Raw genomic sequence first — 25,868 nt, 5'->3', positions numbered from 1 at the left:
CTCAGGCAAGTCCATTCTCCGAGAACCAAGTCCTCAGGGTCCATACCACTTAGCTGGCCATAGCGAGGTTGCCCGCTGTTAGACTCCTCCGTGCCCTAGAAGAGGTTCTTCATTACTTCTAGGACAATCCTTTTACGGGGCGGGGGAAGTGGAACTGAGGCCCAGAGAGGAGATGGGGCCTGCAGCCGATGACAGAAGACCACAAGTCTGTCTAGTCCGCAGCTGGGTTCTCCCCGTGGAGTTGCCGGAGAGGGGGTGGCGAAGGTTCCCCCCAGCAGCTCTGCTTTCCCTCTGGAAAGCGGAGAAGGCGAAAAAGGCTGCGAGGGGCGGGGGAGGGGCGGGGTGGGGTCACACGTTTGACTCCGCCTCCTGGCGCTTGGGTCTGCCTGCGGCCGGGCGCTGGCTCAGTCTCGGCTGCTTGCCGCTGTCGCTCCGGGGCCGCGGGATGACGCCTCCTCCGCCCGGACGTGCCGCCCCCAGCGCACCGCGCTCCCGCATCCCTGGCCCGCCGGCTCGGTCAGGGCTCCCGCTGCGGCTGCTGCTACTGCTCTCGGCGGCCGCCGCCTCGGCCCAAGGCCACCAGAGGAGCGGACCCCGCATCTTCGCCGTCTGGAAAGGTAGGCGGCGCCGCGCTGCCGGCCCGGCGCGGGATCGGACGCTGTGCTGGGTGGGCGCGGAGTGTGCGGCACCGGAGGGAGCGCGTCCGCGCGGCTCCGTGGGTCTTGGGATGTCCCCGCGCTGTCCCCGCGAGGAGCGTGTGGGTCTGGGTGAGTGTGTGTGAGTGTGCCCGCTGGCACGCCGGAGCCGGCTGAATAGCTGCGGCGAGCGAGCGCCAGGGGCTGTAGCCCCGGCTAAGTCTCTCCAAGTCCACCGGCAGCCTGGAGCCGCAGCGCTCGGGCGCGGGGGTAGGAGGCGGGCCCTTCTTTTGGCCCAGAGCTGCTCTTGGTCCTCCCGCATGGGGGCTTCTCAGTAGGACCCTTTCCTCGCCCGGGCCCCCCATTCCGGCCGCCTGCACCTGAGCTGCGGGCTTTGCTGGCGCGCGGGATGCAGCCTGGGCCAGCCAGGGGGGCGCGGACCCCTTGCCGCCGCTGCCGCGCTTCGGCTGAGGGAACAAAGACCCCGCCGCCTGCCCCCGCCCCCGCCCCGGCCCGGAGCGCGGGCCAGGCAAGGGGGTGGGCACCCTGCGGCGAGGTGGGACGCCGTGCGGTGCGGGGGGCCGGGGCACACAGCCTCTGCCTCTGCAATGCCGGGACCGGTCGCTCTCCTCCTTGCCCGCACGTGGTAGTGTCACCAGAAATCAGCGCCCGGGTGGGGGGCAGTGCCCGTTGGGTGGGGCGTGGCCGTTGGGACCCCCAGGCGGTGGATCTGGGGCAGGGGTGCAGCCTCTAGGCCACGGTGACTGTGAGAACCTGGGGAACCAGTTTTTGCCGGGGACACCTCAGTTTAGACCCCTGTATTATGGGACAGAAAGCCGGCTAGGCAGGGGTTGGAGGTTTTCTGCCATGAGGGATTGAGCTCCCTTTCCCTGCATTGCACACAAATGCCTCCCCACCCCCAGGCCAACTCGGCTCTGTCCCCAAATTTGGAGTCTCTGCAGCCCCCCTGTGGTGGTGGTGGGGCCCTCTCAGCGGAGGGCTGGGGGAGACTGGTCCGGACTGGCCCCACCTGGAATCCTTTGATGCCTTTGACAGTTGCAGGGATTGCGGGAGCCTGAGCAGTATCTGGGGCAGGTATTCTTAGCAGAGGGGAAAAAAACCCACACACAAAACGAGTGGTCCAAACTGCGGCAGCAGCTGAGGGAATGTGACTGGCCCAAGGTCACTGAGCAGCATAGGGGCACAAGATGCAGGCAGGGCTCAAATCTGGTTCAGGACTAGTCCTGGTTCTGGGTTAGAGAGGGGAGAAGGATTTAAATGGTTCTGTGACTATGACTGAGGTGGGCCAGGGGCTGGAGCGCCTGGACACCCCTCTGCCCTTCCAGCTCTTTTGCCTTGCTTTAGTCCTCTTGGCTGTCTTGGACATCACAGTGCATGGGAACTCTAGAGGGGACAAATGGCTATGTCTGAGTGTTCTGGAATCTTTGCATCAAACCCTGGTATCTGGCTCTGCTTGCCTTTCCCCCAAAGTCTTCCCATGACCTCCCTTCCCCCCACTTAATGCACACCCACCTCTAAGCACTTAATGCATACATCCCATCCGGGGCACTTAGTCCCCACCCTGAGGCTATTTAAAGCTGCTTTCAGTTCTCTTACCCACTTTTCAAAGCTCCCAGCCTTGCTCCGTGCCCCCCTCCCCTGCTGGCAGTTTACTGCTACAGCCACACTGGTCATGCCCTCTGCTTAGTGATGCTCTTTTGATCCCCGCTGGCTGGGGTCTGCCAGACGCTCACCAATCTTGTCCAAGGACAGTCTGTGGTCTCCTTCACCAGTGCCAGGTGCCCCACTGGCCAGACAGGCCCTGCCATTCACCTGTCTCCCATGCCCCCCAAGGGCCACCAGCTGGTGATGGTGTGCCCGGGTGACAGCTGCCTCCTGTCTCCTGTGGGGTGACACATGGCAGTCGGACAGGAATGGGCTTGGGTAAGGCAACCCAGGAATGGGATGAGAGGGGGACTCTCCTAATGCTTGCTGTAAGCCTAGAGCCCAGTCCACTAGAGTGTTGGTGGTTGGGTGGGAGGATGGTGGTTTCTAGGGATGTCAGGATCAGAAATGGTGATGGTTTCTATGAGGCATAGATTGGGGTTTTAGTTTTGAGCCAGGACAAGTGTGGGAACTGGAATAGGTGTGGAAAGTTCTTTATTTTCTGCTGCTTGGACCGCCAAGCCCTAAGGAAAGGATGGAGCAGAAACAGAGAAGGTTGGCCAGGGAGAGGGCTGTGTCAGCATGGACCAGGTAGATGTCCTTGAGCTCCGTATTGTCTTTGACCCTCAGAGCTCACCAGAGCAGGAATGGCTCTGGGGGTTGTATCCCCCAAGGGCTGTCACTGACACAAGGCCAGTCAATGATGTAAATGTGTGGTCCTGAACTCTCAGCAAGCAGGGGCTAGAAGGGAGTGGATTGCAGATGAGGGTGGAGGGTTGGCAGGAAGTTGGCATGCCTATGTAAGCTGGACACCTCTCCCTCATTCCATCAGTGGTTAGAGGAGCTGGAGAAGCCCCTGAGGGTACTGACCCCTAAGGTAAGAGGTGAGCCAGTCTGTTTACAGAAGGGTAACAGCCCACATCTTTAGTCTCTACCTGCCCAGCTGCTTCTGCCCTCCCACTATTTCTAATTAAACAACAGGATGTTATTGTTGACTTGGTGGCTGTTGGGAGCCATTATGGGGCCATTCCCCAAGGGTAGAGGGTTGTTGTCACTCCCTCCAGGGGATGAGATCACAGCTGGGGCTCTCTAAGCATCAACATTTCCAGTGGAAATCCTTGTCCTCTCAGGGACTTAGATGTGTTCATCACCTTCAAGGTGAACTCCCCCTGCAGACCAGGAGGGGGGCAGTTCCCAGGAGGAAAAGGGTGTTTCCTAAACTAGGAGAGATGCTCAATGAGGTCACCAGGCACTTCCTACTAAGCTGTCTGACCCCTCTGCCGTGGACAGTGGAGCAATGGCTACTGGCACAGGTCCAAGGATGACCATGGTGTAGTGGAAAGAAGTGGTCCCACAGAAACCTGATTCAGGCCTCAGTTATGGCCTGATTTGCTGTGTGACTCTGGGCAAGTCCTTGCTCTTTTCTTTTCTTTTTTTTTTTTCTTTTCTCTTTTCTTTTTATTTATTTATTTTTCACAAGGCCTGATCTGTTCTAAAATCCTTGCCTTTTTCCAAGCCTCATTTTCCCTAGATGCCCAAAGAGGGTAGAAGGAGGGGTCGTTCTTTTCTGAACCCTAATGTCTTGGGATTCCTTCCTCCCTGGAATGGAAGGGCTTGGCAGAGACAATGGCAACCTATTTAAAGCTTAGACTTTTGAGAAATCGAAACCTGGGAGGTCAGGGGAAATCCTTGCATTTCAGGTTTTTTTTTTGAGACAGAACCTCAAGCTGTCACCCTGGGTAGAGTTCTGTGGCATCACAGCTCACAGCAACTTCCAACTCCTGGGCTCAAGCGATTTTCCTGCCTGCTGCCTCCACCTCTCAAGTAGCTGGGACTACAGGTGCCCGCCACAACACCTGGCTAATTTTTAGTTGCAGCCATTGGTTGTAGCCATCATTGTTGTTTGGTGGGCCAGGCTGGATTTGAAACTGCCAGCTCAGGTGTATGTGGCTGGTGCCTTAGCCGCTTGAGCCACAGGCGCCGAGCCGCATTTCATGTTCTTTTCTATCTTTTTCTTTCATGAGCTACTGGCTGAGAATCAGTTGGAGGAAGTAGCTTGTTAGTTTCTGTCCTCAAGGGTGAACCTATATTTGCTGGGGCCAGCCTTGTGCTGGCTTTGGAGCTGGGCATGGAAATCTAGCAACAAGAGACAGGACGAGTTTGTAACCTTATAGTCATCTCAGTGTGGATGGGGAGATGGGCAGACAAATCTCCAGATATAATGGAATGTGGCAGAGCCTGTAACAGAGGGCAGCTGTGAGGGGCTGAAGAGGTGCCTAATGCAGTCCTCGCAATCAGGGGGCTTCCAGGAAGAGGTGATGAGCCAAGATGGCAAGATGAATAAGAGTCAGCTTGAGAAGGGAAGGGATAGGAGGAAGCACCCCACTTTGTAGGATTTCAGACTCAAAATTTTCAGTTAGGACCATACAGAAGAGACAAGTTATGTGAAGTCCCCTAAGAGGGAGGTGTGAAGTTAGCCAGGGCCTGGGCCTCGGAGCTCCAGGAGTTTCTTACAGGAGGGATGTCTGAGCTGGGTCACTGTCAGTCTATGGCTAGCCCAGCAGTGGGGAGGAAGACTGTACCCTCTGGAAAAGGACTTTGGCAGACAGCCTTGGCTCTCTGGTGGGGAGCTGGTCTGGATCCAGGAGGATCATGGCTTCCCCATTGACTCCTGACCATGGGGAACTCTCTCGGTAAGGAGCCCAGTCCTTCAGCTCTGCCTCTTCCTACTCTTCTGCTGCTGAGACTCTCCCTGCAGAGAGGTGCACCCCTAGCACTGGGCAGGCCCTGCTGGGGGAGGGGGAAGGCACCTTTCTTATGATCAGCTTCCCCTTTAAAGAACCTTGACCTCCTTAGTGATAGGGAGGTGGGTATAGATTTCTATCTGGCTGAAGATAGGGTTCTGGGGACTTGAGGGGAACAGGAAGCTGGGCCCCCTTCCTTGAGGTGATGGCCATCTTCTGCCCCCAGCCCAATGCACTTCATTCCACCCACTGTGGGACAGCTGACTGCGTCACAAGAGACTGACCACACTTCCCCTACTTTGACAGGCAGCTCTGAGGCCTGAAAAGTTTCTGCTTTTTTTGATTTCCTTTTTTGGCCTGGTCTGGCTTCCCCAGAAGTTTTTCCTCTTCCAGTGTGGAAGGGTAGAAGGATGCCCTTTACCTGCCCTGCATTCAGAAGAGCCAGGGTTCCCTGGCCTTGCAAGGAGGGCCGGCTGCTAGATGTGGGGCCAGCTGACCTGTCCTTAGTGAGCCAGGCTGACTAGAGAGAAAGCTGGCGGCTGGAGGACTATGGCTCTTGTTGGGTCCCACCTTCTCAGAGGACAAGTCTCCCCCTTTCCTATGCAGCCCAGGCCATGAGGCACTCCCCTTTCTGCCCCTGTGGTGTGGGGCAGAAAGTTACCTGAGTTCTCCAAGCCCTTTACTCCACCCAGCCTTGACGCCGGCCCTGCTGACTCTCTAGGACTGTGCTCCAGCCCCTCTGAGGCCACTCCACTATTCCTTGTCCCTGTGCTGAGCACCCACCGAGAACACACAAGCCTCTAGGCTGCTCCCTTCCCAGCCCCTATGTGGTGGCCTGGCCCACTGCCACTTGAGCTCCTGCAGTTCTTCCTGCCCTACTCCCAGCTCCCTACTTTCTGCCTCGGGGCCATCACCCTGCTGGTTGTTTCTCTTTATACCCCGTGAATTCTGCTTCTCCTTTCTGCCCAGCAGAATTGTGCCAGTTCTTTCTCAATTTCTCTGAAGAAACTTCTTGGATGATCCCAACCCACACAATCTGACACATGGAGTTTAGGAGATCAGAAAAGAAATGTTGGGCGGCGCCTGTGGCTCAAGGAGTAGGGCACCAGTCCCATATGCCGGAGGTGGTGGGTTCAAACCCAGCCCCAGCCAAAAAAAAAAAAAAAAAAAAAAGAAAAGAAAAGAAAAGAAATGTCAGAAATTGGCCCAGCCAGTCACACATTCCACAGATAAGGAAACTGAGGCCCAGAGATGACATAGACTCACCCAAGGTCTTTGGCCAAGACAGAGATATAACCTGGGCTGAGTTGTCCACCCCTGAGCCTGCTCCTGTCCCGAGTCTCTCTGCCTTCATACTCTGTCCCAGGCTTAGGGCTCCTTGAGCTCACATCCTTCTCTGCCTGCTCAGCAGAGCCCAGACTCTTCCTGCCCCAGTGCTGTCTACTCCCAGGAGTCACAGCAGCCATGACATTCTCCCCTCAGGACCTTAGGTTTGGACCAGTTCTGTATACCGCTTCTGGTCTTTCTTTAGCTCGGCTGGGCCTTGGGTCTCAAGGGCAGGTTGATCTGTGTCATGGCTTAGGCTAATCTCAGTTTGACATGACAGCCCAGGATTAGGCTGATCCTGCTCTGCCTTCTACACCCCCTGCTTCCAGAGGCATGGGCTCTGTGCCAGCACTACTGGGGTGACCCCTCATCGTGGAGGGCAGCCAGCCTAGGTCTGTGTTCAGCTCCTCTAGGGGAGAGGCAGGAGGAGAAGCCCTGGGTTTACCCTTGGGAATCCCCCAGGTGCCTGGAGAGATAGGTCCCCTGCCTGTGCCACTGGGAAGACCCATGGGGGAGGCCAGGAATGACCTATGGAGATAGCCTAGGACTGTGATAGCAGGTGAGAACTGGGAAGGTCAATGTGGGGTGGTACAATTGAAGAAGGCTTCCTGAGGGAGGGGGAGGAGCCAGGCTAGATCTAGCAGCAGGGGTATGGGGTGGGGGCAGAGGACAGCCAGAGAGCCATTCATGTTATTGGGCCCAGGGCTCTGGCCCAGCCTATTGAGGAAGGAGGGTCATGTGATGAGTTCTGTACCCCATCAGCAGCCCAGGAACCTGTTCTACTCCTTTGGCCTGCCCCAGTGCTATCCCTCCATACTGTCTGAACTGTCCCCTCTTGCCCAGCCCTGGCAATGAATGATAGTGGATTGAGAGAAGGCCTTGCCCTCACATTCAGGACCCCACAGTCTGGACAATGTGATCTGAGAAAGGATGGTATGTGCCAGGCAGTATTTGGCACAAGATCCTGGGTGGGTGGGAGGCACAGCCAGTGAGGGCTAGAGCAGTCTGGAACACTTCCTGGATCCAGGAGATTTAGGGTAGATCTTCAAGGACAGGTGAGATCCACATGCACAGAGAGAAGAGGGCATTCCAGGGTAAGGGAAAGCAGGACCAAAGTGTGGAGAGGGGAATGAGCCAAGGTAGAGATGTGCAGAGATAGGGTGGGCCTTGACTACCCTACCCTGCTTGGATGGGCAGTTGGGAACCATGGTGGGTTTTTGAGCTGAAGAACCAGGGGGTATGTTTTAGACAGTGTTTTGGTCAAGTGCTGGCTGGGTGGGAATCCAGCTTTGTGGGCCATGGAAGAGGGGCTGGTGAGCACAGTGCCCTTTGCTGTGGTCAGTCCAAGACTACACAGTATTTTCTGTGCTGGGCAGAGATCTTAGGAAACCTGTCTTCTCAATTGGTTGTCCCAGGGCTCAAGGCTGCACCCACAGATTCCTGTCCCACTGTTGTAATTAAGGAGCTTTACAATGGAGAACACTCTGTCAATGATTAGGAGAGACACAGATGAAAATAGAGATTTTGTTGGGTGGCGCCTGTGGCTCAGTGAGTAGGGTGCCTGCCCCATACTGGTGGGTTCAAACCTGGCCCTGGCCAAACTGCAACAAAAAATAGCCAGGCGTTGTGGCAGGTGCCTGTTGTCCCAGCTACTAGGGAGGCTGAGGCAAGAGAGTCACCTCCAGGAGCTGGACGTTGCTGTGAGCTGTGATGCCACGGCACTCTACCGAGGGTGATGGAGTGAGACTCTGTCTCTAAAAAAAAGAAAATAAAGATTTTGTTAATAATAGGTACACACAACACACACACACACATATGCATGGGCATCAGGAAGCATGTAAAGAGAGAGAGTGAGAGAGAGCTCCATGGGCCAGCCTCTTTATTGGGTCCCTGGTGTTATTTAAACAAGGTTCCACTGGGAGTTTTACTTGGGTGGGTTTAGAGCAAGCAGGTCCACGCAGTGACTGAGAGGGGTTCCTGTGACACATCTGCATGGTCTGCGCAGGGGGTGGAGTCATTGGGATCAGCCAGCAGGCTGTGTGTAGCTGTTCCATAGACAGGCAGCTGTATAAGGCAGATATCTGGACTGAGCACAGTGAGGAGCTGGGAGGAGGGGGACAACTGGAAACTGTCTCAGGTGGCCGAGCCCTGCTTCTGGTATGAGAGAACCCAGCTTATATTCTGAATGGACGCTGAGGCCACATTAAAGTGTAGGAATTTACTGTTCTCATCCAGGTCTGCACATCTGTGTTCGCTCACACTCTCTTCAGCATGTCATGGCAGAGGTCAGGCTTTCACTGGCCAAGTACCCCCTGACTGGGCTCCTTGGGCCTTGATCTCCTCATCTGGCTTGAGAAGGGCTGGTCTGGAAGCCTCCTAGGGCCTGTCTATGGAGTACAGTTACAAGCACAGATCCCAGAATCAGCCTGCCTAAATGTCAACTTCTGCTCCACAGCTTACTAGCTGTGTGATCCTGGATAACTTACTCAAATTCCCTGTGTCTTACTGTCCTTATCTGTAAGATGGAAATAAGAGAACCTACTTTGTGAGAGTTCACTGATAATTAAATGAGTTAATATATCTAAAAATCACTTAGAATAGCTCTTGGCATGTAGTAAATGCTGTGGAAGGGCTGGGTGTTAGGGCATCATCACCATTGTCACCCTTGTCATCATCCTTGGGCATCTCTGGTTTCTGATGGAATACAGCCCCAACAGCGCAGCCTCTGCCAGCTCTGTCTCCCCTGCTGCCAAGGCTGAGGCTGGGGAACCTTTTGTTTTTCAGAAGAAACAGAAGGAACCTCTTCCTCCACTTGGGGTAGGGCCATCCTCTTCCCTCTCTCCACTCCTGCCCTGGCTCTGGGGCCAAGGGCAGGCTCTGCGCCTTTGGCCATTAGAGAATGGGCATCTTTGGAGATGCCACTAGTTGACCTTGGCCCCTGTCTAGGGCCTTTGGAACATGCTGGCCTGAAGAATGGGCAGAAGGCAGACAGGACATGTTTGTCCTGAGCTTCCTGCTTTCCCTGGGTTTAGGTTTAGGGCCTCCTCCTGCTCTGTCGGGGTCTCAGTGCCTGCCCCCCCAACCTCATCCTGGAGTTCTGCTCAGCTCAGCCCCCTAAATCTTGCTTTCTACACTCTCCTTTCTCCCAGGATTTCCCCTGCTAGTCTCCCTGCTAGCTGAGCCTCTGATGTTTGAGCATCGTGGTGTAGTGCAGAGAACACCTGGCCTTTGGTGGCCCCGAAGGGCCTTAGTGTTTTTGTCTGTAAAATCAGGATGCCGACTCTTGTCCTGCCTTCTTTGCAGCGTGGTTGGGGGACTTGGTAGTCTAGTAAGTGGAGGTGGGTGAGAATGTCAGCTTCTGCTGCTGCCTCCACTTCCAGAAAGCCGTCTCCAACTTCCCTGGCACTCAGAGTCATACTTTCCCAAAATGACCCATGAATTGAACACTGATTGTCAAAAATCATGGTGGGTCATAAAACCCAGTCCTTAACAAGTGTTAGCACTCTCCCTCTCCCTGGCTCTGCTAATCCACAGAAGAGGAAAATGAACGCAGGAAGGCCCAGGCCCTGATTACTGTCTCAGCTAGCCAGCTGCCCGGCTGCCAAAGGGAACACAAGGCTACTTGAAGCCAGGGCTGAGCCCACACATGACTTACACTCCCCTCACACCCACAGCTGACCTTGGTGGGTGGGAGGATGCTCCCTTCTGGCCCCACACACAGCTCACTGTTCCCATGCCTGATAAAGAGGGGCAGACTTCTCACTCCTCCGTAAGGACCTGCCACCTGCCCCAGCATACAGGTCCTGTCCTTGCCAGGCAGCTTCCTGGAACCTAGTCCTCTTTGAGTGATGCCATGACCCCAGCATCAGCCACGACCAATGTTTGGCCCCTGGCTGATTTCCTGCTGGGAACTGGGCATCTCATGTGGCCATGTCAGGAAACACTGATGAGACGTGTTCCTGTGCTCCCACTCCAAGTGGAAGGTTTTCCTCTGCCACTGTGACACAGCACCTGCTGTCCCATCATTACTCACTCCTTTGAATTCATGGCTTTGATTGGTTAAGGCCCCCGGAGATCGGGGCCTCACCTGGGAGGTGGGTGGGTGGGTGATTCCCTGCAGTTGTCAGGTTAGTGACTTGGCACCTGGTGAATGAGAGCAGGAAGGGGAAAGAGCAGGAGTGACTCAGAGAAGTAGAGAGAAGCTGAATATACAGCTTTTAGCAAATCAGAAAAGCCCAGGATGGGGTTCTGGAGAATGGAACTGGGTGATGTGTGCCAGAAACACTGAGCCTCTCTTGCTGTGTACTTGGACCAGTGGTACAACTTCTCTTATCTCTGTGCCCTCTTAGTTCAAGAAATGTTCAGATCCCTACCCTTTCACCTTGACCTATGGGCTGTGGTATTCCAAAGGTGGAGAGACTGCAGGTTAATTCCTGGGTCCCACGTGGACCTGCCTCCTCTCCATGCCAGCATGTGCATAGGACAAGGTGTAAGGTGGGCCTGGCAACGCCGGGTGGGGCACAACTGTAGGAAGCTCCTGCTAGATGTGTCTGGGTCCCAACGCAGATTGGCCTGGCTCCTGCTCCTTGGCCTGGGGCCTCCCTAGCTGCCTGATATAGGTGTTCCCTGTTTTTTTTTTTGGGGGGGGGCACATTCCTGCCATTTTCAGTCTATCTCTCTGCCCACATTCAAGGCCTGCTAGGTCAGTGGGTCAAGCAGGAAGGCTCTCTGCCCAGATCAGACCATGGGACCCAGCCCTTTGGACAAAACTAACTCGTAGTCCACTCAGGCTGCCCTCCTCTTTTCATAAGCAATAAGATGTGAGGATAGCGGGGACCAGATGGTGACAGCACCCAGAGTGAGTAAGAAAAGGAATGATGTTCCACTAGGCAGGCGTGCTTTAGGAAGCCCACTCTGCAGAAGTCCTGACTTGCCAGTCAGTCAGCTGCTGGGACAGTGATTCCTAAGAGGAATCAGGCCTGATTTTTTTTTTTTTTTCTTTTTCTTTGAGACAAGGTCTCACTGTGTTGCTGGGGCTAGATTGCCATGGTGTTGTCAGAGCTCACTACAACCTCAAACTGCCAGGCTCAAGCGACCCTCCTGCCTCAGCATCCCTAGTAGCTGGGACTACAGCCACATGCCACTGTGCTTGGATTTTTTTTCTATTTTTAGCAAAGAAGGGGTGTCACTATTGCTCAGGTTGGTCTCAAACTTTTGAGCTCAGGCAATCCATCTGCCTTGGCCTCCCAGAATGCGAGGATTACAGGTGTGAACCACCACGCCTGGCCCAGGCCTGATTCTTTCCAGCAGGATCAGAGCTCTGTGAGCACCTGGGCTGGGGAAACTGTGTCTGGGGGGACCGCCTCTCACACAGCCCAGCCATCCTCTCAACCTTCATGTCTGGCTGGGGTGGGGCTGTTGGTCCTGTACTGTGAGGAGGGGGGAATTTAGGGGGCCATGGAGTCTGGCTGGGCGTGGGCCAGCCTGAATGTGCTTTCTTGGTGCAGGAAGGGTGAGCACTGGCTTGGAATCACATGAGGGTGGAGGTGGGTTGTCTTGTGCCCAGCCTGCCTCTGGGCCATGCCCTCCCTCTGTGTCCTGAGTCCCTCCCCTGCCTGAACCCCTGGTTATTCTGGGAGCTTTTAGCTACCACTTAGTCAGCCACTAATGCGTCAGGCTGGGGAGTGAGGGGGGAGACACGGTGCCAGACGGTGCTCCTTTTAGAAAAGCAGAATGGCAAGCAGGGGGGAGCCAGGAGGTGGGGGATGCCTGAGGAGGGGGATGCTGCAGGAGGGAGAGGCATTTCCCACTTCTACCTTGTTTGTGGAGAACAGGCAGCAGGAGATTGATGGCCAGTGGGTCAGTGTATCCTTGGGGTGGCCTCCCCTCCTCTCCCCTGCCATGAACAGGGCCTCAGTTCATCTTCCCTATTCTCTCATTAGGACTTGGCTAATCTGCAGCATGGCACCTCTGTCTCTGTACCTACCATCCAGTTGGCTTCCCACCATCGCTCTGCAGCCAGGAATTCTCTCCCCACCTGCTTCTGCCCATCTAACTTTTTTTTCTTTGTAGAGACAGAGTCTTACTTTATGGCCCTCGGTAGAGTGCTGTGGCCTCACACAGCTCACAGCAACCTCCAACTCCTGGGCTTAAGCAATTCTCTTGCCTCAGCCTCCCGTGTAGCTGGGACTACAGGCACCCGCCACAACGCCTGGCTATTTTTTGGTTGCAGTTTGGCCGGGGCCGGGTTTAAACCCGCCACCCTCGGTATATGGGGCCAGCACCTTACGGACTGAGCCACAGGCGCCGCCCCATCTAGCTTTTTTTTTTTTTTAGAGACAGAGTCTCACTTTGTCACCCTTGGTAGAGTACCGTGGTATCACATATCACAGCTCATAGCAACCTCCAGCTCTTGGGCTTAGGTGATTCTCTTGCCTCAGCCTTCTGAGTAGCTGGGACTACAGGCGCCCACCACAACGCCTGGCTATTTTTTTCTTGCAGTTTGGCAGGGGCCGGGTTCAAACCCGCCACCCTTGGTATAGGGGGCTGGCGCCCTACTCACTGAGCCACAGGTGCCGCCTTACCCATCTAGCTTTTATCTGCCTTCTCTATCCTTTTGGATTCATAAAGCAGCAAAAAGCACGTGTTCAGGGAGGTGACACTTATTCTCATGGCCTGGGCCTTTTCAGGGGTAGCCCTGGCCTTGCTCAGCCCTTGCCTGGGCAGAGCCTTAGAGGCCGTCCCTCCCAGGCCCAGCTCTCTCTGTGCTGACCCAGCTGGGCCACAGATCCTGGCCATGATGCCTTGGTGCTGCCTTCACTTCCAGGCAGCCCTCCTGCCCCTGAACCCCCAGCCCCCGCTCCTGCCAACCTGAACAAAGCTTCCTTTCATGTATTCATCGAGCTGCTGCCGCTCGACACTTCCCAGGCACAATCAGGTCCTTTGAGGGCCATGTGCAGTGTAGGAGCCCAGGCTGGGCTGGGGTGGAGAATGGGCCAAGGCCTTGTGCTGGGGCAGAGCTCATGTCATTCCTCTCCCCATACGCATCACCAGGCACAGAGTTGGGAGGGCCAGGAACCTGGGGGTCAGGGGAGGCAACGCTCCTGGGCTCCTGTTTGTGCTTCTGCAAAATGGGATGAGCATTGCTCGCCTCCTCCCACCCTGGCCATTGAGCCCAGCATTTGAAGGGAACTGGGGTCAGACTTGCAGATCCATCTGGGATTGTCCTGGTCCTAGTGCTGCAGCATTCCCCCACCCATGCTTCCCTTCATGTCTTCAGCAGATACTTTGTGAGCAGTGCTCAGTCTATACTAAGACAGTTTGGCTTGAGAGCTGTGGAAGCTTTCTGTGGTGTGGCTGTCTCACCCCTCAGTCCATCAGGCTTGACTTCCCCTGGCAGGACTGCTCTCTCCCCTTGACAGTGTTGCAACCCTCAGACAAAGGTTCCCTCCATCTCTCTGAGTGGAGCTGTACACTGGCCTTGCTGGCCCCCTCTGCTGGGACTGAGGTGACTGTTGTAGGCGGTAGCACTGGGGTGTCCCTCCCTTGGTTCCTGAGGGACTATGGCTCTCAGACGCCCCAGTGCAACATCTCCAGATGCAGACACGCACTTTTTGCTGGAGAGCTGTGGGGAATGTGGGAGGAGGGCTGGGGTTGTAGACTGGATCCCTGCTGCTGCTCAGGCTGCAGGTGAAAGGGGAGCCGTGGGAGCTGAGTCAGTAAGGTTGTGTGTCTGACCCAGCTAGAAAGGAGGGGAGCAGGGCAGTGCCCTGTGCACACATTGGCCAGCACCCCTCCCTCCTGAACCACCAGCACAGAGTGGGGCTCCCCTACCCTGCACATACGGGGCTGTTTGTGGACTGCCCAGGGGAAGCCAGGCCGCATGAGGGCAGGGAGCTCAGCACTACAACCATGCTGGCATCTCCCTGCACACTCCTGAGAACTCATACTTGGTCTGGACGAGCCGATCTATCCTATCTGCTAGTGTGACCTTGGGCTAGGCATGTCCCCCAGGAGGCCTTAGTTTCTTCCTCCTCTGTACAGTGAGCCAGGTCATAGCAGAAGTGAAGAATGAGAATATTCCCATCTCCTGGGATGACTTGGTCATGCAAGATGTCTCTTAAGGAGAGGGAATGCAGGTGTGGGCACAGTGTGAGGTCCCACTGCTTCTTGATCCTGTTGAATACAATATCAGTAGGGATGGGTCAAACGGCAGCAAGAAGGATTTGGGGAAAATTTAAGGAAATGGCTGTTCTTTTCTGTCATGGCTGGAGCTTGGATGTCACTGCTGTAGAGTGACACCCACTCTGACTGCCTCAGGGTTTGCTGTAGCTGAGAAAACAGTGGCCAGACCCAGTTCTTGGGTGAGGCCCCAGGGTGGTCAGAGGTGGGAAGATGCTGGCTTTGGCTGATTGCTGGGGGCACAGCCACAGGCCAGCTCTTCCCTGTAATTTAGTCCTGCAACCCGGACGACCTCAGCAATGTCACTGGAGATGAGACATCTTCCCGGAGGCAGTGGCTGTAGACGGTTCTTTTTTGGGCAAAATTGTCCCGGTCATTTCTGCGGAAAGGCCCAGGCTGTGCTTTGTGAAGGTCCCCCTGTCCCAGTTACTGGGGAGGGAGAGCTGATTTTTTCCCCCAGGAGAGCCAGCATGTGGGTGAAACCACACCAGAGCAGGCCATGCCCCACGTCCAGCTTTGTAGGCAGAAGCGTGGGCTCTGGTTCAGGGCCTGTTACTGACCTGTTCTGTGTGCCCTTGGGCTGCCACTTCCTTGACCTGTTTTTCCATCTGTGAAATGGAAATTTCTTTCCAGCTCTGATGTAATGCTCACTAAAGGACTGGGGGTGAGCTGGGAGGACATAGAGAGGGCATCCTGAAGGAGGGGTTAGGGTTCTGAACAAAATGCTTCCTGGGAAGCTGAGCTCCAAGTGGAATGCTGAGAGGCCCTGCTGTGCTGGTGGCTGCCTGCTGTGCCGGGGGCAGCACAGAGCCTCACAGAGCACAGCCCAGTGGCCCTGGTCCTCCTGCCCAGCCCCAGCCCCCTGGGAGTGCTGTGTGTGTGAAGAAGAGCCTATTCTCTTCAGAGACCCCCAAACCCTGCCCCATGCTAAGGTCACACATACTGAGGGAGAGTAAGGCTGCCATCCCTAGGGAGAAGCTGTGGCTATGGGTGAGGACAGCTGCTTGCTGGACCCCACTGGAGAAACTCTTATGTCTCTTGCTCACGGCTAAGTCCTGGTACCACCTAAGCTCGGACCTTGTCTCCGAGGCCCTGCCAGTGCCCTTAGCACCAAGCATTAGTTGCCAAGTGTGTATTCTTGGGGGTTCGGTGGGGGATCCAGAATCTTCTTTCTCAGGGCCCAGCCTCAATGCTTCTACCAATTGCCTCCTTCCCAGGCCATGTAGGGCAGGACCGGGTGGACTTTGGCCAGGCTGAGCCACACACGGTGCTTTTCCACGAGCCGGGCAGCTCCTCCGTGTGGGTGGGTGGACGCGGCAAGGTCTACCTTTTCAACTTCCCCGAGGGCAAGAATGCGTCAGTGCGAACGGTGAGCCTGGACCCCCCTCTGCTGGCCACAGGGATTCAGCTGTGTCCCTCTCTCCCTACTTGGCCTCTCATCTTTCCCTTCTCTCTCCTCTGGCCCTGGTGAATCCGAGGGAGCTAGCATGTAAACTGGCCCTCACCTCTGTATCCTATAAATGGCTCTTGGGGGAGGCTCCTGAAAGGTAGCCCAGATTGGCATGGAGAAAAAAATTGGAGCTATAAGCCTGTCCAGGGGGCAGTGGTGGCAGGAAGCCAGGCTTCAGAACCCATGGCTTACTGTCCAGGCTCTCAGGGCTTCAGCTCTGGGCATGAGATTGAGCAAGCAGCTGTGTGACCTGGGGTAGATCACTCATCCTCTCACAGCCTCAGCTGCTCAGCTGCCAAATGAGAATCATGGTAGTTTCATCCAGGGCTAGTTCTCAGTCTGCATGGAAAGCATTTAGGGGGCATCTTGCCCCTGGCAGAGTGGACTAATGCTTCTCCCCTTCCCCCAGGTGAACATCGGCTCCACCAAGGGGTCCTGCCTGGACAAGCGGGTGAGTGTAGAGGGAGGTCAAGCCCCTTGGGAAATGGACACCCTGAGAGTCAGAGGAAGGAAGCACGGCCCTGCCCCGGGAGTCCCAGACTGATGAAGGAAGTTTGGGCCAGTCAGCAGGACCTCCTCTGGGCTGTCCTTGGAGGCTGCCATCTGTGTTTTCTTCCCAGTGACTGAGGGTCTTAGTGCTAGGCCTGCCATGATCTTCCACAAACCAGCTTCTCTCCCCCCACCTTTCTCTCTTTCCCTGGCAGGACTGTGAGAACTATATCACACTCCTGGAGAGGCGGAATGAGGGGCTGCTGGTGTGTGGCACCAATGCCCGCCGCCCCAGCTGCTGGAACCTGGTGAGAAGGCCCCTCCCTGTGTGCACGTGCCCACTCAGCTTGGTCTGGGTGGGCTTCTGCCCCTCATGGTGGGAAGGGGGTGGGGTGGGGAGATTCTGAGGCTGGCCTTACCCTGTGTGAAGTCCCTGGGAAAATAGGGTGCCTGGCAAGGAAATTGACCCCTATGGGGGGCTGTGGCCATGGGATCACATGGCCATTTGGCCGCTTGGGTCTCTTGCAGGTGAATGGCACTGTGGTACCACTTGGTGAGATGAGAGGCTATGCCCCCTTCAGCCCAGATGAGAACTCCTTGGTTCTGTTTGAAGGTAAGGCAGTGGTGGAGTAGGGCCCCCCAGAGGGAAGCTGCTGCATTGGGCTGGGGCTAGGGGTGGTCAGTTCCCTGTCTAGTGGCTGGCCTCAGGGAGGGACTTCCAGGAGCTATTTGCCTTTGCCCATGTCCTCCTCCCACCATCCTCAGGAGAAGAGGTGTACTCCACCATCCGGAAGCAGGAGTACAATGGGAAGATCCCTCGGTTCCGCCGAATCCGGGGTGAAAGCGAGCTATACACCAGTGACACCGTCATGCAGAGTGAGTCAGGCTATGGCTGGACTGAGGGTGGAGAGGGAGTGTGAATGCCCAGGGTGACGGATGGGATTCTGATATTTCCTAGGAGGGCTCTCTGATGGCCACTGGGATTATTCAGGAAAGCAACGACTTGGAACAGGGCTGAACATCTCAAGCCCAGGAGTTTGGGTTGGTTGGGAACAGTGGAGCAGCAGAGACAAGATGTGCAGGCAGGACAGGCCCAACATGCTTCAGGGAACAAAAACAGAGGAAGCTCCGTGCCCAGGGCGAGGTCCCCAAGAGCCAAAGTTTGTCCTCAGCTGAGCTCACGTGGAGGCAGCCTACCCTGCCTCCACATTAGGGCTCTGCCAATTGGGCAGAAGTGACATTGGGGCCCCCAAGGACTTCCTCTAGTCCCCAGACATGAAGTCATTGCTCCTAAGCCGATGACATCTCTGTAAGAAGAGGCAAAACAAGTGTGGGATGGAGGTGCAGGGTCTAGAGTGCCTTCAGGGTTTAGACCTGATCTGAGTTTTATTCCAGGTCTGATTTGCCCTGTGTTTGTGTCTCCCCTAGTAAGGGAAGCCATGCACGGTTGGGTGGTCCCCTTGGCTGGCTCCATAGCCTCACACGCCCTCATCTGTGTCCCTACAGACCCACAGTTCATCAAGGCCACCATCGTGCACCAAGACCAGGCCTATGATGACAAGATCTACTACTTCTTTCGAGAGGACAATCCTGACAAGAATCCCGAGGCGCCTCTCAATGTGTCTCGTGTGGCACAGCTGTGCAGGGTGAGCGGGTGCGGTGGTGGCTGAGCGTGTGTGAATAGGTATGAGCAAGGATCCGAGGGCCTGTGTACATATCTGTGAAGGAGTATGTGCAGATGTATGTACAGGTCTGTATCTGGGATTGTGGGAGTGACTGCATAGAGCACCACGTGTGTGTGTATGTGGGGGGGTGCAATGTCTGAGCTCCTATGCACATGTGTTGCTGTGCAGGTACGTGGGGGTGTGTATATGCATGTGAATGCATGTGTATGACTGTGTGTTTTGCTTGTGTGAATGTACTGTGCCGTGTGTGGGTGTGTGAGGGGACACGTGTGCTTGAGCCCACCAGCTCTGTGGGGACCCAGAACTCTCCCCTCACCTGCAGCTCCCTGCTGTTGGCCCTGTGCTCTGGGTCACCCAGGCCTGCTGGCTGAAGCCTCATCTGGAAACCTGGCCTGAGTCCTGGGCGACTTCTGCCTCATCCCAGGATCCCGGCCCCCCTCCCAGCCTGACTTTCTCTCTGTAGCCCAGGTGCTAGCATTCCCGGCAGCCTGGGCAGGTGCTGAGGGGCCTCCTCTCTCATCTACCCTTCTAGGGGGACCAGGGTGGTGAGAGTTCACTGTCAGTCTCCAAATGGAACACCTTCCTGAAAGCCATGCTGGTGTGCAGTGACACGGCCACCAATAAGAACTTTAACAGGCTGCAGGACGTCTTCCTGCTTCCTGACCCCAATGGCCAGTGGAAGGACACCAGGGTCTATGGCATTTTCTCCAACCCCTGGTGAGTGATCCTGGTCCTGGGGCTAGAACTGGCATTGGTTCAGTGTCTAGTAGGAATCGAGGGCTTGGGCCCTCCTGAAGGAACAGCTGGTGTGGCATGACCTGGGCCTACAGGCTCAAGGGATGGGAGTCTATTTGGGGGACAGTCAGTGTGATATGTGTACTGTTGTGTTTGTGAGTGTTTATGCATGGATGTGTATGCGTGCACCAAATGCACACTCAGGACTATACTTGTGCCTCTGTGTCCTGCGTGTGCTCAGAGCAGACACTGGACTCTGGAAAAAGGCTGCTGTGTCCTCTGTTAGGGTGCAGGGTATGGGGTGCTGGGTGCTATCACACCCACTCAGGCACTGCCTGCATCTGGTAATTCACGCTTCTTAATGCTCTCATTGATTGAAAACAGGCAGGGAAAAGTGTCATGTATGTGTAGAGAGCTGGGAAACAGGACGGGGGAGCTAAGACCCTGCTCTGTGGCTCCTGTGTGGTTGGGGACACTGGGCTGAGCAGGGCATGGGAGCCTGGGCCGCTGGCACTAGCCTGTACCCAGAGGAGTTAGAGAGTCCCCCAGCCTGTGCCAGTATTCCTCCTGCCTTGGAAATGAGGAGAGCAGGTGGCTTCTGAACTCAGCGATTGTGTAACAGAACATAAGGTTGTGGTTTTAGATTGCAGCAGAAAGAAATTGGCTGATTTTCCTTCCCACCTTCCTCATAGGCAGGGAAGCTTGGTTGTACCCTGTCTGGAGCCAGGCTGGCCTGGGTAAGTGGAGATGAGTGGATAATGGGCCCCCCATTGAGGTGGTCTCTGTTGTCCCTGCAGGAACTATTCGGCAGTCTGTGTATATTCCCTTGGTGACATTGACAAGGTCTTCCGTACCTCTTCACTCAAAGGCTACCACTCCAGCCTTCCCAACCCTCGGCCGGGCAAGGTAAGCAGTGCCACCAGCCATGGCCCAGGCCCCAGCTCTACCCGCACCCCACCTCCCAGCTGCTCCCCTGACGCGGGCCTTTTTTCCTCTCCCAGTGCCTCCCAGACCAGCAGCCAATACCCACGGAGACCTTCCAGGTTGCTGACAGTCACCCCGAGGTAGCACAGAGGGTGGAGCCCATGGGGCCTCTGAAGACGCCATTGTTCCACTCTAAGTACCACTACCAGAAAGTAGTCGTCCACCGCATGCAGGCTAGCCATGGGGAGACCTTTCATGTGCTTTACCTAACCACAGGTGAGGAGCGACCTGGGACCCCTAGCTTGCTTTGCAAACATGGATATGAAAGGTGTAAAGAAAATATAGTTAACATCTGTTTACATGTGGAAGGGAAATTGAGTGGTCAGTGCTATCGGGGGTTTGTGTGTGTGGCTGTGCAAGAGTCAGGCAGGGAGGGCTTCCTGGAGGAGGTGGGTGCAAAGGGAAAAGAGAAGGCGTCCTAGGATAAGGGAAGACCATGCACTGAGATTTGGAGACAGAAACATAGTGAGTCTGAGCAAAGCTGAGGGCAACTCTGGTCGCGATGTGGGACTCAGGGAAGAGAAATGGAAAGTCGAGAGGAGCAACCTGGCCACAGGGCATCCTGGGCGCCTCTGCCAGGCAGAGCAAAGAAATCAGACCCTCTGCTATCATTGGGATTATGCGGAGAAGAGGAACTACTTGCTGAGTGAGTGCCAACTGGCTCTCTTGGCCAAGGGGATTTTGGATCCCCAAAATCCTTAATGCTGAGTTGCCCTCATGAGGAGAAGGGAGGTCAGGGCCTAGTTATGCCCTGTCCCTTTTGAAATTAATTCTTTGTAACAGTAAAATACAAAATAACTAATAGGCCTAATTGGTCTCTGATTAACAGACTTCTTTATATTAACTTAAAACATTCTAAGCCTTTAGATAAAACTTCATTCCTTTAACTAATTACAAATCAAAGAAATCTTTAAACCTTCCTTTGACCTGTGAGCCCCCAGTTCAAGATTCCTTTCTTTTCGGGGCAAACCAATATATATGCCTTTCATGTATTACTGATTTATGATTTTATGTGTAATTCCTGTCTCCCTAAAATGTATAAAACCAAACTGCAACCCAGCCGTGGTGACACCCCTTGCTTCAGGCTTCTTCAGCATGGCTCTCTGTGCTGTGGTTGCACACATGCAGCTCAGAATAAAACGCTTGTAGTTATTTTACAGAGTTCGAGTTCTGTTCTTTTCCCTGTCGGACACAAAGAACTCAATGAGATGTGAGGAAGGAGTTCCAGTTGGCAGGGCCTTTGTAGTGTTTTGCTGAGGGGCAGCTTCTTCTCTTCCCCGGAAGGGGTCTCCGTGGCAGAGGCTGGGTGAAATGCCCTGGGAGAAGCTCCTGCATTCAAAAAGCCCCCAAACCTGGAGGAGACAGCCCTGAGTTGAGTTTGTTACAGCTTCCCAGTTTCAGACTGTGGCCCATGGTGGGTGCCTGGGAGAAGGCCTGGAGACAGTGTGGGCTGGCTGCAGGCTTCCTGCAGACTAGAAAGGGCCCCTAGCACCCCTGGGGCCACAGAGTTCAGACATTAGGCCCTCACCTTCAATTGTTAACATTTCCCATGTGACTTCCTGCTGCTTTACCTTGAGGCTGTCTGGGCTTTGGTGGCCTTATGGGAAACTAGAACCGAGCTTCTAGAAGCCTTGGGGAAAGGAAATTCCCACAGGGCAGGGCCTGGATTCTGGGTCCTGAGTCCCCACCTCTTTACCTCCTACCCCATTCATCCTGGCTGCACCTGTAGGCCCCTGTTCCTGCTCCAACAGTGGCTGGCCTAGCTGTGTGGTCAGCCAGGGGCACAGCAGGGCACTGGGGAGCAGGGGAGGAGAGGGCACGCAGTGCAGGATGGGAAGCAGGAGCTAGGACCAGAAGCCTGGGTTGGGCCAGGGACTCCCTTCCTAAAGACTTGGGCGGCTGGCACACTTGAGCGATTAGGGAAGGTGTGTGGGTTCTCTCTGAGGGGCAATGGAAAGACACCATTTTAGAGCCTGCAGTGTTCAGAAATATTGGGGGCAGAGAAAAAAATAGAACTTTCTGAGTCCTTTACGGGTAATGGGACAAGGTATTGATTCTGATTGTGAGGATTTTGCTGAGAGGAGGCTGTAACCAGGCATGTTTTGGAAGGAGGTGTAAGGCAGTGGCTGGAGTGGGGGCTTGTCAGGCTCAGGGAGCATCTGGCCACATCTCCAAGCCTGCTGACAGGGATCACAGGCACGTCCAGGAAACATCCTAGGTAGGCCATCATCTGACTGCTTTTTTGGGGCAAGTGATACCCTGGGAAATTGGGAAGGAAGGGAGAGGGAGGCAGGCTATTCTGGAAACTGGGACAGCAGGTGAGGTGGGATTGGGAGAATCAGGGGTCAGGATGCCCATTAGTCCCCAGGTGCATGCAGAGAGAGCAGTGGTCTAGGAGGCAGGAAGCCTGGTTACATGATCTTGGGAACTCTAATGTGGAATACAAGGTCCTTTTCAGATCTAAGACTTTGTAAAAATTAAGATATTGCCCGAGACCAAATGCAGTGTGGAGTCCTGCATTGGATCCTGGAACAGAAGGACATTAATGGAAAAACCGGTGAAATCCAAATGAAGTTTGTAGTTTAGTTAATAGTAATGTACCACTGTCAATTGCCTAGTTGTAACAAATGTACCATGGTTATGTAAGATGGTAAAGTTAGGGGAAACTGGAGAAGGGCAGATGGGAACTCTCTGTACTATCTTTGCAACTGGAAATCTAAAATTATTCCAAAATAAAAAGATGTATTTAAAGAAAATATAAAGGCTGTCCAGAAAGTAGCCAGCCATGTGATATAAAAAATAGTATTAACAATGGCTGGCTACTTTCCGGGCAGCCCTCATGTATTTCCCCTAAGAGTTCAAGAAGCAGCGGCGGGAGGTGGGCGGGGGGTGGGGTGGGGTGGGGTGAGGGGGTGGGTCATAGAAAAAGCGGAAGGGCAGGACTCTGACAGATCTGGTTCCAACTTGGCCTCCCTGGTCACCAGCTGTGTGACCTTGAGCAAATTGCTTAGCTTTTCTGAGCCTCATTTCTTTATTTGCCAAGTGAGGAAGGTAACCCCAGGAGGGTTAGCCAGGGTATGAGTGTGGTGTGCTCACACAGTACTGGGGGCGTGGGCCTCGGCGTGGACTAGGCGGTGGGCTTCTACCTTCCTCCTCAGCCATACTCTCCCTGCCCCACCCACCCCAGTCCTGTGACCCTCGCCTGAGCCGTGATCTCCTGCCCCTCCCCAGCCTAGAGAGAGGCTGCCAGGCTGTGGGATGGGGTTCCCGCTGACCCTGTGCCCACCACCCACAGACAGGGGCACCATCCACAAGGTGGTCGAGTCAGGGGAGCGGGAACACAGCCTTGTCTTCAACATCCTGGAGATCCAACCCTTCCGCCGTGCGGCTGCCGTCCAGGCCATGTCGCTGGATGCTGACCGGGTGAGCATTCCCCCACATTTCTGTCCCCATAGACAGGTCTCCTTTGCATGCAGTTTGCATGTCCTTTTAACAGCTTCTGGGCCCCTGGGCCTGGGGGCTTAGGACTCAGTGCAGGGGCGAGGCCCAGGCCTGAACTGAGTCCTGCTCTCCTTTCAGCGGAAGCTGTATGTGAGCTCCCAGTGGGAGGTGAGCCAGGTGCCCCTGGACCTGTGTGAGGTCTACGGTGGGGGCTGCCATGGCTGCCTCATGTCCCGGGACCCCTACTGTGGCTGGGACCAGGGCCGCTGCATCTCCATCTATAGCTCCCAACGGTAAGTTGGCCAGGATCCCTTGTCTCTGGGAGAAGGTATATATAGGTGTGGGGTTGGTGTTGACAAGGTTGGGCTGGAGATGTCTGTGCTGGGCCAATCTGGCCAGCCCCACCATCTGCTGATGCTGCAGTGGGCTGAGGACAGGGAAGGGTCAGGGCTGCAGCCTCTTGTCTGCTGAGCCTCTTTCCTTCTTCCAACCCCAGGTCAGTGCTGCAATCCATTAACCCCACCGATCCACACAAGGAGTGTCCCAACCCCAAACCAGGTACCTGCTCTGGCCCTGCCTGGTGGCTGTGGTCCTATGAGGGGGGTAGAGCCAGGCCTTGATTGCCCTGGTACAACGGAGACATGGTCATGTCCTGAGGGTCCCAAGCAGATAGGGCAGGACACAGCCCTGCTGAAGGGGCCCCTGGTATAGGGGCTGGTTATGTGTGGGTGGGATGAGAAGATGGGGACCAAAGGAGAAAACCGAAAGCTAAGCTCCCTGTGTTCACGCAGAAGCCTTGCCCACTGCAAGTCAGGTCGCTGGGGTGGTCACAGTCTCCTCTGGGCCCTCACCCCCTTCTCACTCTGCCTCCCCAGATAAGGCCCCACTGCAGAAGGTTTCCCTGGCCCCGAACTCTCGCTACTACCTGAGCTGCCCCATGGAGTCCCGCCATGCCACCTACTCATGGCGCCACAGGGAGAATGTGGAGCAGAGCTGTGAGCCCGGCCACCAGAGCCCCAACTGCATCTTGTTCATTGAGAACCTCACAGCCCAGCAGTACGGCCACTACTTCTGCGAGGCCCAGGAGGGCTCCTACTTCCGCGAGGCTCAGCACTGGCAGCTACTACCTGAGGATGGTGCCATGGCCGAGCACCTGATGGGCCGTGCCCGTGCCCTGGCTACCTCCCTCTGGTTGGGGGTCCTGCCCACACTCACTCTTGGTCTGCTGGTCCACTAGGGCCTCCAGGGGCCGAGCATGCTGCAGATTTCTGCAGCCCAGAGGCACTAGAAAGTCTCACATTCAAAGCCGGCCGGCCCTGGAGCTCCTTGCCTGCTGCTGCTTCCAGGGGGACTGAACAACCAATGGGGGAAACACCAGGTCTGGAGATGTCTAGCCGCTGGCGGCTGCTGGGCCCCAGATGGGGCGGAGGCTTGTAGGGGGCTGAGAAGGAGGGTGCCGACTGTGAAGCTGGGATATCCATGACCCAAGACTTTATCTTTTGGAGAACTCAAACTTGACAGTGATGCTTCCGGCCCGAGAGCCCATGGGCCAGGAAGAGGGGTTTGGAAAGGAGGAACTAGGATCCCATTTCTGGACCTTGGGACTGAGCCTGAGTCCTTTTGGACTCTCTGTATCCAAATAGCCTCTTTCCGCCTCCCTGCTCCATGATGGGGGTGGCTGGATTTCCTGCAGACACAGGCCACTCTCTGCCCAGTCCTGTCTCTGCAGCTCCCTCACTAGCCCTGGGTCCCACTGGACAGCCACCTTGCATGTTTATTGAAGGATGTTTGCTTTCCGGACGGAAGGACGGAAAAAGCTCTATTTTTATGTTAGGCTTATTTCATGTATAGCTACTTCCGACTGCATCTGTATGAAAATACCAAAACTACATGCTGGGGGTAGGGTGGGAGAGGGAGGGGCTGGGAAGGGATGGGTTGGGGAAGGGATGATCCCAGTCTGAGGCTCCTGGGGATGGGCTAAGAGTCTGGCGACGGGCATGGGTTCTCAGAGAGTGGCATGAGCTGGCTCTGCCCTGGGAGCCCAGTCTGAAGAGGATGTCGTCCAAACCACTGGTGTGGGGGAGGTTATGGGAGGGGTGGGGTGAGGGAGACAGGGAGAGTGAAGGAGAAAACTGAGCCCTAGGTTCACCGAGTTCATTTAGAAGGAGGTTCCAGGACTCTGCCCTTGGCATTGGGGGTTGGGGGGCAGGGGGGCCTCCTCCCTTCCCCTCAGCCCCCTTCCCCAGGGGCTGTGCTTCCATGCTCCTAGCCTCCCACCTTCCGCTCAGGACATGTTATAACTTAGGCTAAACTGTGAAAATTCCTGTGGGGATGGCCTGGGCCAAGCTCTCCAGGTAGGCGGCCCTGCCCCAGCCCAGTCCATGGATTTCAGCCCAGAGCTGGGCCCTTCTCCAGCTGTGACTGGCCACCTGGGGCAGGGCCTGGGGCCAGCAACCTTCCAGCTTTGGCTCCTGCATCTCTTCTCAATGCACTTTAAATGTAACATATCACTAATAAACAAGCTATTTATTTA

General features: G+C 55.4%; 1 protein-coding gene across 1 annotated transcript; it reads left to right on the top strand.

Annotated features, from left to right (window-relative positions):
* The first annotated feature begins 406 nt into the window (after positions 1-406).
* SEMA7A (semaphorin 7A (John Milton Hagen blood group)) lies at positions 407-25,868 on the top strand. The gene is made up of 14 exons (XM_053594558.1): positions 407-617; positions 15,769-15,920; positions 16,411-16,452; positions 16,706-16,798; positions 17,019-17,103; positions 17,256-17,366; positions 17,997-18,136; positions 18,708-18,892; positions 19,708-19,816; positions 19,912-20,110; positions 23,190-23,317; positions 23,474-23,628; positions 23,832-23,893; positions 24,211-25,868. The coding sequence occupies exons 1-14, from the start codon at positions 446-448 to the stop codon at positions 24,570-24,572; spliced, it is 1,995 nt and encodes a 664-aa protein (XP_053450533.1). The 5' UTR covers positions 407-445; the 3' UTR covers positions 24,573-25,868.

Source organism: Nycticebus coucang, chromosome 6, assembly GCF_027406575.1.
Source record: "Nycticebus coucang isolate mNycCou1 chromosome 6, mNycCou1.pri, whole genome shotgun sequence".
NCBI lineage: Eukaryota > Metazoa > Chordata > Mammalia > Primates > Lorisidae > Nycticebus > Nycticebus coucang.
The sequence above is the reverse complement of the archived record's forward strand: the minus strand, read 5'-3'. Positions and strand labels throughout refer to the sequence as shown.